The sequence below is a fragment of the Poecilia latipinna genome, unplaced genomic scaffold (assembly GCF_001443285.1).
Source record: "Poecilia latipinna isolate Pla-1442-1.1 unplaced genomic scaffold, P_latipinna-1.0 Scaffold1295, whole genome shotgun sequence".
NCBI classification, from domain to species: Eukaryota; Metazoa; Chordata; class Actinopteri; order Cyprinodontiformes; family Poeciliidae; genus Poecilia; species Poecilia latipinna.
This window is the reverse complement of record NW_015113911.1, coordinates 137,908-153,344: the sequence shown is the minus strand read 5'-3', so window position 1 is coordinate 153,344 and position 15,437 is coordinate 137,908. Positions and strand designations below refer to the sequence as shown.

Genomic DNA, 15,437 nt, shown 5'->3' with positions numbered 1-15,437 from the left:
GTGTGTGTGTGTGTGTGTGTGTGTGTGTGTGTGTGTGAGCACCTCTTCCACCAGTTGAACCATCCGTCTGGTGCTTTCCAGGGACTGAAACATAAAGAAATGTTGCCTCAGTTAAAATGTAAGATTATTTTTGTTTTCAGGTTTTCTGCAGACAATTTGGATCAGAACTGACTGGGTTTTGGTTCTGATCCACTGTTTAAACATGCTGCAGGTTCTGCTGAGTCGGTGGCCGTCCTTTGTCAACATCCTGTCTGTCCTGGGGGACGTCCCCACTGAGACGCTGAGGAGCTGATAAATAAGAGCCACAGTGTGTATGTGAGTTTAGCGCCGCCCCCCGCTGACTAGGGCTGTCTCTATGGCAACCAGGTGAGCCAGGTGTTGCTGCGATGCCTCCATGACGGCAATGATCCCCTCGCAGTGTCTAGGTTATTTTTAGACTTTTGGAGAATAGATCCAGTTTTCCAATAGGAATATGAACAAACCCAGACTAGATTATGGATTATTATGCTGAACAGAAGATCTGAAAATTATTGATAGAAATAATCCAGACCATCTTGATCTGGTTTCCTCAAATTGTTACAGCTACTAGTGATGTCATCACCTCATCTGTGACCTGATTGGCTCTCCTCTGCAGCTCCTCCTGTTCCGTCAGGACGGGCGGTTCAGCACAGCTGGACGCCATTTTACCACAGCTGGTTCTGGTTCTGGTTCTGGATCAGATTCTGGTCAGAGGAGAGGCTGAGTCTGCTGGACACAATGAGACGTTCTGATTACATCCAACCACCATCCAGTTGTGGCCAGACTTCTTTTAGCATTTAGCTTCTTTGCTAACATTTAGCTCACTTGGCTTCCACTACATTAATTTTTTCAGATAAATCCTTAAGCTCTTGGATCTTTTTTAAAGTTTCAGTGGAATAAAGTTCAACATCTGTGTTGAAATTTTTATCGATTGTTCAAGTATTTGGATGTTTATATTGATGCTCTTATTTTGAAGAGGTGAAGTCTGTTTATGGACGATATAAAGTCTGATTTATAATTATAAATAAATAAATCTGGAAATTAAAGTGCATCAGCATATTTAACATGAATCATAAAAACATATAAACTCTCTGTATCATTAAAGCCCCATTTTTTCATTCAGAATAAAACTCCCTTATAATGTGAAACAGTATTTTTCACATTTTTTTTAATTTAAAAGTTTGTCATCTTTCCAGAATATTTTTGTACAACAATCTAAAAGCAGAATCTCATCAGCCAGGTTCTTCATCTTCCTGTAAACTCAGCAGTTTGCTTGCAGGAGGAGGAAGAGGCGTAATGATCTGATCTAATCATCTTCATGATGATGATGATGATGATGATGGTCCATTCAGTTAAGTAAGGGTCGTGATTCTGAAGCTTCGGTCTCATTCAGGACGGGTTGGATTATCTGACTTTCTGTCTCTCTGCTCGTCTTCTAACCAGAAGTTTTTGATGGCAGTAAAAATGTTTGAATTTTTTATCTGTTAAACTCAGGAAGAGATCAATATTATTGATGAAGCTGACTGAAAGATTCAGAGTTTAAATCCTTCCCTTTAGCTCCTCTTCCTCCCTGATCAGCTTTCATCCTCCAAAGTGACAGAAACTCTCCTACCTTTCACCAGATCTCCCAGTCCTCCTGTTTTCTGCTCGTTTCCTTCAGATGTTCGCCTTGAAGCTGCCAGCTGCTGCCGATCACCTGTCGCTCCTCTTCAGCATCCCCACCCTCCTCTTCTTCCTCTTCCTCCTCACCAAGCAAACGCCCCAGCACCAGAAAGGATCCTCACACACTAAAAAACACCAACATAATTGAAAAGTATTTAAAATAAAAGTATTTTCTAGGTTTAAATTTAAAAATATAACATATCTTTAGTTTACATTTATAAAAGTGAAGAAGTCAAATAAAATGTTTGTGTTTTAAATCAGTTTTTATCCTGTATCTGTAATCTGACTGGCTCACTACCGCCATCTGCTGATCACTTTTGAACTAAATTCACACTGTGCGCATGCGCAGGAGCCATGGTTTGTTTGTAGTTGATCATAGACTTAAATAACTTTTATGATGTAGCTGATGACTCCCTTCACTGCTAGACAGTAAAAAATAGCAAATGTATTCATAAATATAAATTTCTTGCTTCAAATGACCGTTTATCTAGTTATCATATTTAGAATAGAATGTTACAAAATAAATACAACAAAAACAATAATTACATAAAAGTGAAAAACATCTCATAAAATATTAATAGGAAAATAAATCCTGAAAAATTCAGTTAAAATGTCAATTAAAAATTAAGTATTCAGCACCTGCACAAATTCTGCTTTTCATATATAGATATTTGTTTATAGTACATATTATTTATTTACTTTATTTTTAAAGGTGTTTTGTATGTGCTATTTGTTCCTGAAAACATCCATCTTTAAGTTAACAGTGTTTACAGCATGTTTTTGCTCGACATTGTTTATCCCTGATAAATATGAACACCTATGTATGCAATAATATTAATAAAAAATATCACAAACATTTAGGACAAAAAGTAGCATTAAAATATCCCACTTCTCGTGATAATAAAAAATAAGGTAATAACTCTGAATGAACTTTCCATTGTAGTGGAAATCAGGTGGAAGTTTTCATGTTTAATTTAGATGTTGCTGTTTTTAGAGTTGGAGTCTGAAAACGGCTCCTGGAAGAGGAAAGGGATTAATTCCTGGAGAAAAACACCAACATGCTCCAACATCAGGATAGCAACATGCAGAGAAATTAAACTAATCAGATGAATCATACTCCTGGATCCTTCATTTACAGGTTGGTTCTGGATAAAAACCAACACAGCATCAGTGAAGAGATCGATGCTCTGATTAAACATCTTTAGAAGGAACTGAAAATAATTCATTATTGAAAATTATTAACAGGCCAGAGGGTTATAACACTTCTGGTTGGTGTGTGTGGAATAAAAAGCAAACTCACAGGAAAGAATTAAGAGTTTATTTCCAGTTGGGTCACTTTAAAATTTAAAACATTGAGAATTTTTTCAGACTCAACATGAAGATCTTTCAAATCAAATACAGACATCAGTGCAACAGAGATGCTATAGCGCCACCTGGCAGCAGAAGCAAAGCTGCACCAACTCTTCTTTGGTCCCAGAGGAAACTTTTTGTTCAGTTGGTCCCATTTCTATGGCCGCAGAGAGAAAACCAGGAAGAGCAGGAGAAGTTTTCCCTTCGCTGCTCAGGAGTACATTGTCAGCTGAAGCCACTGTGAGACAGAGACAGTTGGTGTTCAGACTCTCTTCACCTGATATTCTGCATGAAACACGTCTGGATACAGTAAACCACAGTAAACTAACTCTCAGGAATAAATTTCCCCTCAGTTTTGCCTCATGGGCAGCACAAACGCTGGCAAAATTATGGTTGAATTGAACCATATGCAGATGATGCACAGCTTTATGTTAGTTAGGGTTTAACTGATACTTAAGATGGGGCGAAGAAGAGGTTAGTGGAGAAAATGTGGCTCCATCAGATATATTCAATAACACCATTATTGTTAATATTTTGACGTCTTTCCATTTCAAACTTTACAGGAAAAGCTTTGAAATGTTGAACTCTGCAGGAATGATGAGCAGAATTAATGATGATGCTTCAGGAGAAGGAATGACGATCTACAGAACGGTTTAACAACCAGAAACTTTAAATAATTCCCTATAAATTACTCATATGCAGCTGGAAGGAAATGCAATAACATTAACCACCAGCAGGCGGTCCATCAGAACAGAACCTTCAGACCCAAGACCAAATCTAAAGCAGAGCAAAGTCGAACCTCCTTGATGTCCAGGTCGATGGTGCCGCTGTTGTCCTTATCCAGGGTCTTAAACGCTCCTGAGAACAAACACAACATCATCATCATTTTTATCTGTTAATGCTACAGGGAGAAGCATTTTAAAGACATGTTTTTATTTCTTCATGGAGGAAACATTTCAGGTCCTTCAGGGTCTGGAAGCTGGTGAATTTATCACAATCAACTTTATAGAAAATTTCTAGACAGTTTCTCTGACGCTCCAGTTATATCAAATATTTTTTGATGCAGAGCTACATGGGCGCCGTTTGTAAAGTTGCAGTCTAAAATTAACAGCAGATCATGAGAAAAAAGAATGGAGGTTAATTTCTCAGTCATATTTTCACCATGTTGTTCATTCATTTATAAATAAATACAAATTTTTAAATCAAATATTTATTTAACAAGCTCAATATTTACCCTGAAGCTAAATATTGAACTCAATATATAAATGTGGGGTAAATATTTAACTTGCTAACCAAGTATTTGGCAATATAACCCAAATTATTGCTGTTAACTTTTTACTGTGTAGCTTTACAAACAGCAGTCCGTACTGCATTTTTAAAAAGTCAACTTAACAGAAGTTTCACCTTAAAATGAATCTTTTGGATGAAATAAATCTGAATAAACCCATAAGCAGAGCTTCTTGGGAGTAACTTACGGCACATGGCGTCCAGCCGCACCAGACAGCCGATGAAGTTATCAAAGTCCATGTCTCCGTTCTCGTCGCTGTAGCGGCGTATGATGAGTTTGTAGAGCTGGTCGTTCAGAGGGAAACCTGGAACCAGCAGTGGAATCAAAAACCGTTCCCAACATTTCCCGATCATTTAAGCTGGCCGGGTTTCACACCTGCAGCCTGGAAGGCGTGCGGCAGCTCCCTGGAGCCAATCGTTCCTGAGCGGTCCTTATCGTGGGACAGGTAGATGTTCTGCAGACAGAACCAGAACCATGAGCAGCTTGCCACACCCAGAACACGCCCCTGACAGCGCCGCCGCCTACCTGCCATTTCTTGATGTTGTTCCACAGATATTTAAACTCATGGAAGCCCAGTTTCCCTGTGCTGTCGCTCTGCAGGAGGTCGGGTCAAGGGTCAAAGGCCAAATTCAGAAGCAGGAAGAGAGCGAAGCCTGCAGGCTGAAAGGATACGTCCATGACAGCGACCATGCTCCTGCAAGACTCGATACTGAAGCCGTCAGTCTTCAGGTTCGAATCTGAGGAGAAACAAGAAAACAGAAGCTGAACTCTGACCTCTGCGGAACGACAACCTGGCAGCTGGTGCTGGAGAGAAGGAAAAGTTCTCACGCCTGGAGATGACTCTGTTCAGGATGTCCTTCAGCTCGTTGGGGCTCACCTCCATGTCCTGCTCACACACACACACACACACACACACACACACACACACACACACACACACACAGATGATCAGAGGCTCTGACAGGAAACTCTGTTCTCCTGAAGGCACCATTCTCACTGGAAGACACAGCGGTGGCAGCATCACGCTGAGGGAAGCTGCAACCTGAGGCTGGTATGGTTGAGATCAGAGCTGATTCATGGGTTAGAATGGCCTAGTCAAAGTCCAGACCTGAACTCAGCTGAGAATCTGAAAACTGTTTTCCATCAAACCTGCAGATGTTTCAGAGGAAGAGGAGATTCTACATAGTTCTTCAGATGCCTGCCATACTTTTCAGATTTCTATTATAGTTTCTGGAGACATTGTTTTGGATTCCTCGAAAAAGGAAAACAGAGGAATCAGAAAATCCAAAATGGCCAACGGTAATGCTGAAGTGTTCATGAGTCAAGTTGACATCAACATCAAAATGTCAACAAATGTTGGTTATGACAAAATAATCATCTTCTTTGTTTCCTGTAAAAATGGTTTGATTATTTATATTTAATGTTATAAACATTAATGTGTTAGCTCGCAGTTAGCATGAAACAAGTTAGTCTGTGATGTTAGCTAGCCAACTTCGTGTTTTGTTTATTTCAGTTCCAGGGTGATCAAAAAGAAGACCAAGGTCAGAGGTCAATCTTCAATAAATCAGCACAAAAAGAAAAAACAAAAAGTCTCTGAGCACAGTGGTTCCCCCAAGAGGCAGGAAGGGTCAGAGGTCATGTTCAGATCATACAAAGGCAGACAGAGTCATCTTTTTTAATTAGGACATAAATGTGAAATCAAATAAATAAGTACATAAACGTTATTATTTATTTCATTATTTATTATTACTATGTTAATCCAGCAGAACCCAGTAATCCTAGGTGGGTTCTGTTGGGCACAGTCCAGGCCGTAAGCTCTGATTGTTGCAGCTGCTTCCTGCAGCAGAACCGCTCCAGGATTCGGGTTTCCGCTCATAAACAGTGAGTCACAGCCAATCTGACTCAACCCGGTTCGCCTTCTCTCCTCTGATGTTCTGCCTCTTTCTGACTCACCACTGGGATCAGAACCACAGAGACACAGAAACACCCAGAACCACTCCCCCTGTTGTCACCGACAGCCAGTCTGGGACAGGTCTGGAGCTGAACCTGGTTCTTTAACAGAACACAACTTTATTGGCTTTTTCTCAAACTAACACTGAGAAGTTCTTGTTTCCTAAACGCAGCACAGATCTTGCTGGCTCCACCCACCAGAAGCTCAGCTCAGGTGACCATCGGACAGAGCTGACTGGTTGAACTGGTGCACACACCCCAGCTGATTCATACACACCCACACACACATAGTATGTAAAACAAAAGCACATAAAAGGTTACTTGCATTCCTTAAACAGGACTTCAAGTTCCACAACATGCTCTGCACTGCTTTACTTTTAAAGACATGCAAATCGCAAACAGTGAAAGCAACAAAGTCTGAGAGGCATGTTGGGGCCTTCTAGAACAGTCCAGTATGCACTAACAAATGAGGATGTGAAAAATGTCCTCATTCTTTCCAAGTGTCCTGATAATGAAGGTGCATTATCAAAAAAATGTCCTGATATGTCATGAAAACAAGTACACACACAGAGTTGTTTGGCAGCGCCGCCCTGCCAAGCAACGTCAGGAATGCAGCGAAACGACCTGCAGCCAGACAGAGTCGCATGCTGCCCACATATTGGGACACTGACGGGTTCTGGGGCAGAACCAGAACCTCCAAACCCAACTTGGCCGTCCCAGTGAGAGCCGCCTGTCTCTGTTTCTCTGACATTAGAGAAGTTTTGAGTGGATTGTTGAGAATCTGATGGGATCTGTGAGCAGAACCGGTTCTGGTGGAATGGAGTGGGCGGGTCGGAACTGGTTCCGGAGGAAGGGAGGGTGGGTTGGCAGGCAGATGGGTGTGGTGAGAGGTGATGAAGATGCTGACAGCTGGAGGACAGCTCAGATCGGCTGGAGACAAACGGCAGCAGGGAGGAGTAAAGCTAACTCCCAAGCTCGTCTCAGAGCAGATAGCGCTTCAGCTTCAGCTCAGGTCAGAACCAGAAACCAGTTACAACCTCCACTGGAGGCTGCCCCTTAAAACGACTTTTTCCTTCCAGCAAACTTTTCCTCACACTTTTTATCACACTAAATATAGTTTAGTTTTATTAACCTGTCATCCCGTGGTTCATATTTTATTTTGAAGCTCACTGATTTTCTGGATTTATTTCCAAAGGGAAATTAAATGTCGTAACTCAGGTCATTGCAGTATCTTTCAGGATGATGAGGCTGTGGCAGGAAGGCTCTCCAGTAGCTGTCAGTATGGCAGTGAATCTGAAGAGGCCTCTGACTGAAGACCATCCTGACACGCTAACAGCTCAACACCAGGCAGCAGAGACATGAAATAGCAACATGCCATGGATGACATCTTCAGCTTTTAGCTAGCTCGGCTAATCCACCTCCTTTGCTTTTGCTGAATTTCCTCTGGGGTTAATATTCATTCATTCATTCATTCATTCATTCATTCAAGTTCTCTGTCTCTACGGTTAGAAAAACTCCAACGAATAGCCAATCAGAGGCATTGTCTGTTATGATCCGCCTTCTGTCTCCAAGCAAACAATACCTTGTTGCCATGGTTACACAACAACAAAACAAGTATGATCAAAAATCCTTCCAACTGAATCCAAAACCAGAGGAAATAAATGTCCAATCAGGAACAATTCAACCAATCAGAGCCAGGCAGCCACCAGGAGGCGCTATTCTAGAATTCATTCTATTAAACAAATGCAAATGAAGGTGATGATGATGATGAGTTCCCCTTCATCCTGCAGAGACACAAATGTTCCCATGACAACCAGGAGATCAAACCTAGAAGTTTGAACCTCTGAGCTTCCTGTGAACTAGTGGTTCTCACCAGCAGCAATACTGACAGACTTTAATGCGCTCATTTTGATTAATTGATGACACCGATTTTAAAATGTTAGAATTTTTTCTGCAATTAATCTTTTTTTGCTGTTTTTTTACAAAAGTTCCAGCCAGAACCTTTAAATTTGTGCGTTTCTGGTACGCCTGTAAATCTGATGCACAGCCACAAGCTAACAGCAGAGATGGAAGTTGCTGCTCTCAACCCACTGGGGGTTAATTTCTGCTTCTAATGATCTGATTGGATGATGGAAAAGACAATAGTTGTGTTCAAATTGAGCTAAAAGGAGTTAGCCTATCAACGGAGCTATGCTAGTCCACCTTTGACCTCATCTTTATTTATTCTAGACGAAAATATGTTCATGAACTAAAAATGTTGCTTGTTTTGTTGATTAAAATGTGATCAAATAATTACAGGCCCTAAAATGAACTTCATTATACATGTCAACAATCCCATCACTGGTTTATACTCAAGTAGAAGTAAAATTGTTACTCAGTAACTGTAACTACTCAGAACCTGGTTCAGAAACAAAGTTTCAGGTTCATTAAGGGTTCAACTCGTGGGACTCGTCCAGAGACTCGACCAGCTAATTGTAACAGGTCCTACAGTCCAAGACGGTTCTGTTCAGACCCAGAGACTCGTTCAGACAGAACCTTGGAACCAGATCTGGTTCTAGTCCTGGTCGGAGCTGCAGGTCAGGAAAAACCCGATAAAGTGTGATGAAACTCACGTCTCCGGCCAGCTGATGGAAGACCGTCCTGAACTGCTTCTCCTCATCGTTCTCGTGAGCCTCGGCGTAGTTCAGAGGTCGGCGTGGCGGCGGCTGGGGGAACAAAGCAGCCTGTGTGAGACTGAGGGAGAGCAACAAGGCGCTTTCTGTGAGCCGGCGCCTTCAGCCCCAACATGTTCCGAACCCAGAACAGTCAGGGAGGAAACTCAGCCCTGAAGCATCAGAACTCCTGCAGCTGTTTACTGCTTATCTGACCTTTGACCTCATCTGCCAGTATGTAGCTACACGAGGCCTCTTCACCTCATCGTCAAACAAACATTGCCTGCAACACATCTCTCTACAGCGGACCCTATAGACTGCTGCCGGTACTTACTGGGTCTGAGGGTCTGAAGTGAGACGGGTCGATGTTGCTGTTGGACGGAAAAACAGGAAACGGTTAGCTTAGCATAGTGAATGGAAACCAATGGAAACCGTTAGCCTGGAACGCTAGCTTTCACCTCACAATGTTGATGATGCCACCGATCAAACTCTTGGTCAGAAACATGTTGAGAAGACCTGAGGAGACAGGAAGTGCATGAACGCTATGCTAACTGCATCATTACAAACAACCCGAGAGTTGGATCGAACATGATGGTTCTACACTGAGCAGAACATTATGACCACCTGAGAGTTAGACACTGAAACATAACATGGACCGGATTGTTCTGAATGAATCCACTGGCGTTTTATGGGCTGAGCTTAATAACTTGTTGCTGCCACCACCGTACTTCACAGGTAGGATGATGGGATGGTTTTTCCTCCAAATATAACGATGGTTGTTATGTCCAAGCAGTTCAGTCTCGTCAAACCAGGACAGCAGAGATGAAGTCATGGCTTCTTCCTCTCTGATCGGCGTTTCAGCCCATGTCAGTACCAGACTCGTTTCACTATGGATCTGACTATGAAGCTTCTGGCTGTCTTCTAATTCTCCTTCTCATATTGCTGGATGATTTCCTTTGAATTTTTATCCACAAAAAGGTTGTGAATCAGCCAATCAGAAGCTGATAAATTCATGACATCATCATGTGGGCTTTTACAAACACTTTCAATTATCTGTGGAGTTTAATTTCTGAAGGATTCATATATCAGGAAGTTGAGTCCATGGATGATGAAAACTGGAAATCTGGCTGCTTGTGAGGAAAATTTGGCATAATAAAGGCTGATTGATGTTTTGGTAAAACTGATTTCTCAGCTGCTTTGGCGTTAAAACGCTGAGATGTTTTGGACCTGAACTCGTCCAAACCGTCTCCAGTCCAAACAAACACTTCCAGCTACTTCCACCTCCCTGCAGATCGGCTCCTGTAACTTTCCACCAGTGGGTGTGACGCTCCTGATGGTCAACAACAGAGTAAAGTTTAAAGCAGGATGTTTTCTGGTACTTACAGAAGGTTGGAGCTTCAGGAGGAAACCAGGACCAGAGCCGGAACCAGGACACGGAGCTGGAACTGCAGGGGACAGGCAGACTGGAGACGCTCCCAGAAACATAGTCCACAAAACCAGGCAGAGGTTCCTCCTACCCTGACGTCACCGTTAGCCCCGCCCACCAGCAGCGCCCAACCCATCCAGGTTACTACGCGGATTAAACATGTTGCGTTCAGGTCCAACAGGAAAAGCCAGTGTTTTCTTTCATGGCATAATGCTTTAAAAATGTGTTCATGAAGATGTTTATGTTTTAAATAATAATTTAAACCTAAAATAAAAACTAAATAAATATGATATTTAAAGGACTAGCGTTAAAATCTCAATATTTTAAGATAAATGTGTTTTCTTAATAGGAATTTATCACTAAATACATTTTTCTAAAATTTTTCTCATTTATCTTGAGACTTTCCATAACAGCAGAAAACAATATTTACCAGTAGAGCTTTAAGATTACAGCTGAGTGCTAAAATAATATTTAATCATTTAAAATATAAGATATTTATATTTTCTATAAATATGTCATATTTATAGAAAATACATATAAAACATTTATTTTATTGAAATAAAAAATCAGTTTTTATGTGCCAAATTACATAAAACTGAAAAGATGTCCAACATTATCCAATTTTAATAAGTACTCAGTGAATGCAGAGAGCTATAATATTTTAACAGGTTAACATTAATACATTCTGTCTCCACACAGCAGACAGCAGCAGATAATGAAGTTACTGTAATATCCAGTAAGCTCAACATGTTCATTCATAAAGTTTACAGAAAATATTCAAACCAAAACACCTTTAAAAAAGGAACAGTTTTAACAGTCAGACTCTGAATAAAAGTGGTTTTATTGTAAATTTCCTGAACTGATGAACAAACAGAAACGTGTTCCTCCGGTCCTGATGGGCGCGTCCTGCTCACAGCTGACGGACCTGATCCAAACGGAACCAGTTTGGATCGGACTGGCTCCTCTCAACCCTGAGGCCAGTCAACGTTTGCTGCCCCCTAGTGGCTATATTTAGTGCCACAGGGCCACGCTGCACCTGGTGCCCCCCTTGGTCCTCTACAGCAGTGGCGGCTCCAGAATCTTTTTCTGCAGGTGCTAAGGGGGAGCTAAGCATTTTACTGAGGATGCTATGAGGATCTTTTTTTCTATAGTTATCAACACATTAGTTTTGTTATTTTTCAGACTGATTTGCATTTATTTGGCGCTTAGACGTCAGCACGAAGCCTTGAGCCATTAGCCAGGTTACTTCCAGATAATATTACATTGTTTAGGTTAAAACAGCATTTATGACAAAGGGGACACCGAAGTGTTGACCCTTTTCAACTACATTACTTAATCAGTCGAAGCGCCTTGATGAACATCGGAAGTGAGAATCTGGAGTATTGACAGAGGAAGTTGTTTTCCCAGGTTGTTTCTGTGTTTATTCATGGCTTCTGTTTCATATGCGTCGGTATTTACAGAAGCCTGAAACAGCTAGCTGAGAAACCGACCCGAACCTCCTCCTTCCTGACGAGTTGATCAAATTACCGACTTTTCCTGAATCCACACCACATGATTTATGTCACTAAGTCATAAACAGCGTTTCCCCTGAAACCAGAGCAGCATTAAAAACCTACAGAAGACGAGACATCATGTTTTTCCCAAACATGCTAGGCTACCTGACGGCGTGGCATTGTTTCCATGGTTACTGATGGGTAGACGCTACCTTCTCCATCATGCGATATTTGATATCTTTCTAATCACTTATAAAGTATATGACCGTTAATCTTCTTGCCGTGTATAAAGTGTTAAACCAAGAGCTGCCAGTCACCATGACTGACTGCTGCATCTTTCCTCATTAAAATAAAATGACAAGTTTGGTTTTGTGACCATTTTACTGCGAAATCAACTAAAAAAGAGCGATATTAGGCTACCACAGGCTTCATACAGGAGAGAACAGGTTTGGACATCCATCGTGGTGGAGAGAGTGACGTCACGTGCAAAGAGTCATGTTGTCAAATGTTTTATTTATTTTTTAAATTAACTTGTGTTTATTTAATTGCCTAATTAACCGCTTGATTTGACTATCAATAAGTGTCCTTATGATAAAAAAATGATATACTTACTACCGATTAACTTCGTACTGACTAACATGTTAGTTTGCTATGATAAACTGTCTGACTTTTCCAGGGTGAGCTGTAGGACCCCTAGCGCCCCCTGGCGCCACTACTGCTCTAAGCAGACAGTCAGGCTCATTCAGACTGACACGTTTGATCAGATAATAAAACATTGGAGAAAAACGATTCAGTTGAACCGGAGGAAACCAGAACCAGAACAAGTTTACGTCTCCTTTGGGTCAGCTCCAAGCAGAAACACAGGCACTGACTGTACTTTCTACACAGGTGTTAAACTTGGTCCACCATATTTATTCACCCCTCTGACCCCAGAATGACAGAAACAACAGCTGAGACCTTAAATAATATTTTATCAGTCAAATCAAATCAGATTTTATTTTTAAAGTGCCAGATTGCAGAAATGTGAAAAGATGTTCAATATTATTTAATTTCAAGAAGTACCCCTGACTGCAGAGCACTGTGATATTTTAACAGCTTGTTAATGTATAGCTGTCCTTCAGAGGACATCCCTGAACTTGATATGACCGACAGGAAAATGAGCTTGAGCCCATAATGTATACAATAACTGCAGTTAATAATAAATGCAGAGTAGTAGGAGAAAGTAGTAAGAAGTTCAGTTTGTCTTCCAGCGGTTTCTAGCAGCGGATCAGGATAACGTTAGCTCGTCTATCAGCTTCATTAAAAAGGAAAGTTTGAGCCTCGTTTCTGATCAGGTGATTTTTGTCCCCATTTTTCAGATGAAAATGTGATGAACACTGAGGATGAAACATCCCAACAGGCTCAAGCAAACTTTCAGGTTATTTTTTTAGAGATGTACCTCCATTTGTTTATAAAAACACGGTGGAGACAGAGTCATGCTGAGGGGCGGAGGGAGGTATTTAATCAGCAAAATTTCAGTTTTTCACCACAAAAATATGAGAACAAAACAGAAATAATATGACAGTAAGTGACACAATAAAGCAGAAAACGATTTAAAATTTTTATGTTGCCATGGAACCTCCTACCTTCTCAAGGTGTTTAAAAAGTCCCACGGTCCCTGAACGCCGTCCTGTTCTTCATGTGCCGTCATCACCATGAACCCGGAAGTGTCCCGCTTGTTGTGAGCTGTCTCTCCGTTGGTCCCTTCTTCGTCCTGCTGGTTCGAATGGCGGGTTCTGTTGGTCCGGGTCTGACCGGCTCTGGGTTCTGCTGCTCTGCGGTGCTGCTGCTGCTGCTGCTGCTGCTGGCGGCCGGACCTGGACTCGTTCGGGCCGTTTCGGAACCGGGGAAGTGGACGGTGGACGTCGGCGTTGTGAGTTTCCTGTTAGCTAAAAGTTAGTGATGCTAAAAGGTTCCGAGAAGGAGAGAGAGTTCGGTTTCAGGTGGTTCTGGTTCGGTTCTACTGCTTCTTGGAGCTGATTCTGGGTCAGTCATTAAACCGAGTTAGGAACATGAACTGATTTGATCAGAACATGGCGAACATGGAAATGCGCAGATTAATGAGAATTTAACGACTTTCAATAGTCAGAATCGTATGTGTGACGTCACTAAGAGAGCAGCCGAACTCATGGACGGGTGACAGCCTCCAGAACCTCCGAATTCTATTTACAGGAACCGAACTTTGGACCTTTGAGTTTTCTTAACAGGACTTCAGTCAGGTTTGGGTATGGGCTTTGACTAGGCCATTCTGCTGTAGTTCTGCTGCTGGGTTTGGTTCAGTCGGATCCTCTGGTTCTTGTTGTGTTTCAGGAGAACCAGAAGCCTCAGTACTTCGTCTTCAGGAAGACGCTGTTCAACGGTAGCAGCATCCACCTGCAAGGTGAGTTCTGACCCGACCCGGGCCGACCCGGCCTGGCCTCTGACCCCTGACCCTCTGTGTTTGTCTCAGCTGTTCCTCAGAACTGCTCCCCGTCCTCGAAGATGGAGGTTTCCTGGTACCTGAGGAACTCCCACTGCTACAACGAGGTCTACAACAAGAACGTAAGCGGCTCGGTTCTGATGGTACCGCCAGGTCCTGGTGGTACCGCTGGGTCCTGGTGGTACCGCCGGGTCCTGATGGTACCACCGGGTTCTGGTGGTACCGCTGGGTCCTGGTGGTACCGCTGGGTTCTGATGGTACCACTGGGTTCTGGTGGTACCGCTGGGATCTGATGGTACCGCCGGGTTCTGGTGGTCATGCAAATGGAAACTATTGTGCTAGTTTTAATTTTTCTTGCGATTAACTGATGATTGTAACAGGCTAGCTATGCTAGCAGCAGCGTAGCAGAGAACAAAGGGATGAGCAGCGCCACACGAGATTGTGATTGACAGCGCTAAGACCCACCTCCTGGCTCTGATTGGCTGTTTCCGGAACATGGTGACAGTTGTCACTAAAACATTTTATTAAGTTCCTGCAGCTTTAATCTTATCCAGGCACGTTGCCTTCAAGTGTCGGTGTTTCTGTAGGATTTTATGGCTCAGTTGATGTTTGTGTCTCCTCCCAGCTGAAGCCAGAGGACTACTTCAACTCGGTCTTGGTGGTAGCAGAGGGGGGGTCGGGGGCCTTCACCAATCACACCTACAAGCCAATCAGCTGCCAGATAAAGCCCTACATTGTGAGGACCGCCGGATGAGCAGCCGCCGAGTCGGAGACGAAGACACAACTAAAGCTGTTTGCTTCGTGTTTCAGTTCAGCGTAGCGGAGTTCGACCTGCCTGTGGCGCTGAAGAACCCGCTGCCACCACCATCATCATCGTCAGCTCTGGTGGGTCCAAAAGCAGCAACATTGATAATGTCACCGCAGGAACGCCTCGTTCTGTCTGGGAGAAACGGGAAGAAACTTTGATTCTCATCAGTTTTTCTTTTTAAGTTAAATTCCTCAAATAGACTTTTCCCCTCCAAATATACAAATTACTCAAAATTAAACCTGAATTTATTTAATTAAAAATGCTTTAACTGTACTTCTGTAGCCAGTACATACGAACTGATTAATCGCTGAAATAATAATTAATAGGGATGTG

The 15,437-nt window shown here is 42.3% G+C and overlaps 3 protein-coding genes across 8 annotated transcripts in view; 1 reads left to right on the top strand and 2 right to left on the bottom strand.

Moving 5' to 3' along the window:
- The window catches only part of LOC106961392 (synaptosomal-associated protein 25), a 22,767-nt gene extending 20,978 nt beyond the window's left edge, over window positions 1–1,789 (bottom strand). Inside the window, exons 1-3 of one of the 3 annotated variants that reach the window (XM_015055107.1) lie at window positions 1,631–1,789; window positions 602–747; window positions 43–84 (exon numbers count right to left, since the gene is read on the bottom strand). In XM_015055107.1, the coding sequence (XP_014910593.1) occupies window positions 43–84; window positions 602–682 (123 nt within the window). In that variant the 5' untranslated portion in view covers window positions 683–747; window positions 1,631–1,789. The remainder of the gene's footprint in view (window positions 1–42; window positions 85–601; window positions 748–1,630) is intronic. The other 2 variants (XM_015055106.1, XM_015055108.1) reach the window with 2 other exon arrangements.
- A 1,187-nt stretch (window positions 1,790–2,976) lies between these two features.
- Window positions 2,977–10,437, bottom strand: LOC106961391 (calpain small subunit 1-like). 2 transcript variants are annotated; one of them, XM_015055105.1, is made up of 11 exons: window positions 10,303–10,434; window positions 9,378–9,435; window positions 9,254–9,290; window positions 8,881–8,973; window positions 5,147–5,204; window positions 4,991–5,055; window positions 4,844–4,912; window positions 4,694–4,772; window positions 4,506–4,622; window positions 3,830–3,888; window positions 2,977–3,268 (listed from the first exon to the last, which is right to left on the bottom strand). In XM_015055105.1, the coding sequence occupies exons 2-11, from the start codon at window positions 9,422–9,424 to the stop codon at window positions 3,242–3,244; spliced, it is 651 nt and encodes a 216-aa protein (XP_014910591.1). In that variant the 5' UTR covers window positions 9,425–9,435; window positions 10,303–10,434; the 3' UTR covers window positions 2,977–3,241. The 2 variants fall into 2 exon arrangements, with proteins under 2 accessions (XP_014910591.1, XP_014910590.1); XM_015055104.1 differs by lacking the exon at window positions 2,977–3,268 and having other exon boundaries at window positions 3,761–3,888; window positions 10,303–10,437.
- A 3,064-nt stretch (window positions 10,438–13,501) lies between these two features.
- Window positions 13,502–15,437, top strand: part of LOC106961383 (transmembrane protein 87A) — a 22,852-nt gene continuing 20,916 nt past the window's right edge. For 2 of the 3 annotated variants that reach the window (XM_015055096.1, XM_015055094.1), the window contains exons 1-5: window positions 13,505–13,750; window positions 14,188–14,257; window positions 14,327–14,418; window positions 14,922–15,032; window positions 15,107–15,181. In XM_015055096.1, the coding sequence (XP_014910582.1) occupies window positions 13,517–13,750; window positions 14,188–14,257; window positions 14,327–14,418; window positions 14,922–15,032; window positions 15,107–15,181 (582 nt within the window). In that variant the 5' untranslated portion in view covers window positions 13,505–13,516. Of the gene's footprint in view, window positions 13,751–14,187; window positions 14,258–14,326; window positions 14,419–14,921; window positions 15,033–15,106; window positions 15,182–15,437 lie in introns of all 3 variants that reach the window. The other variant, XM_015055095.1, reaches the window with a different exon arrangement.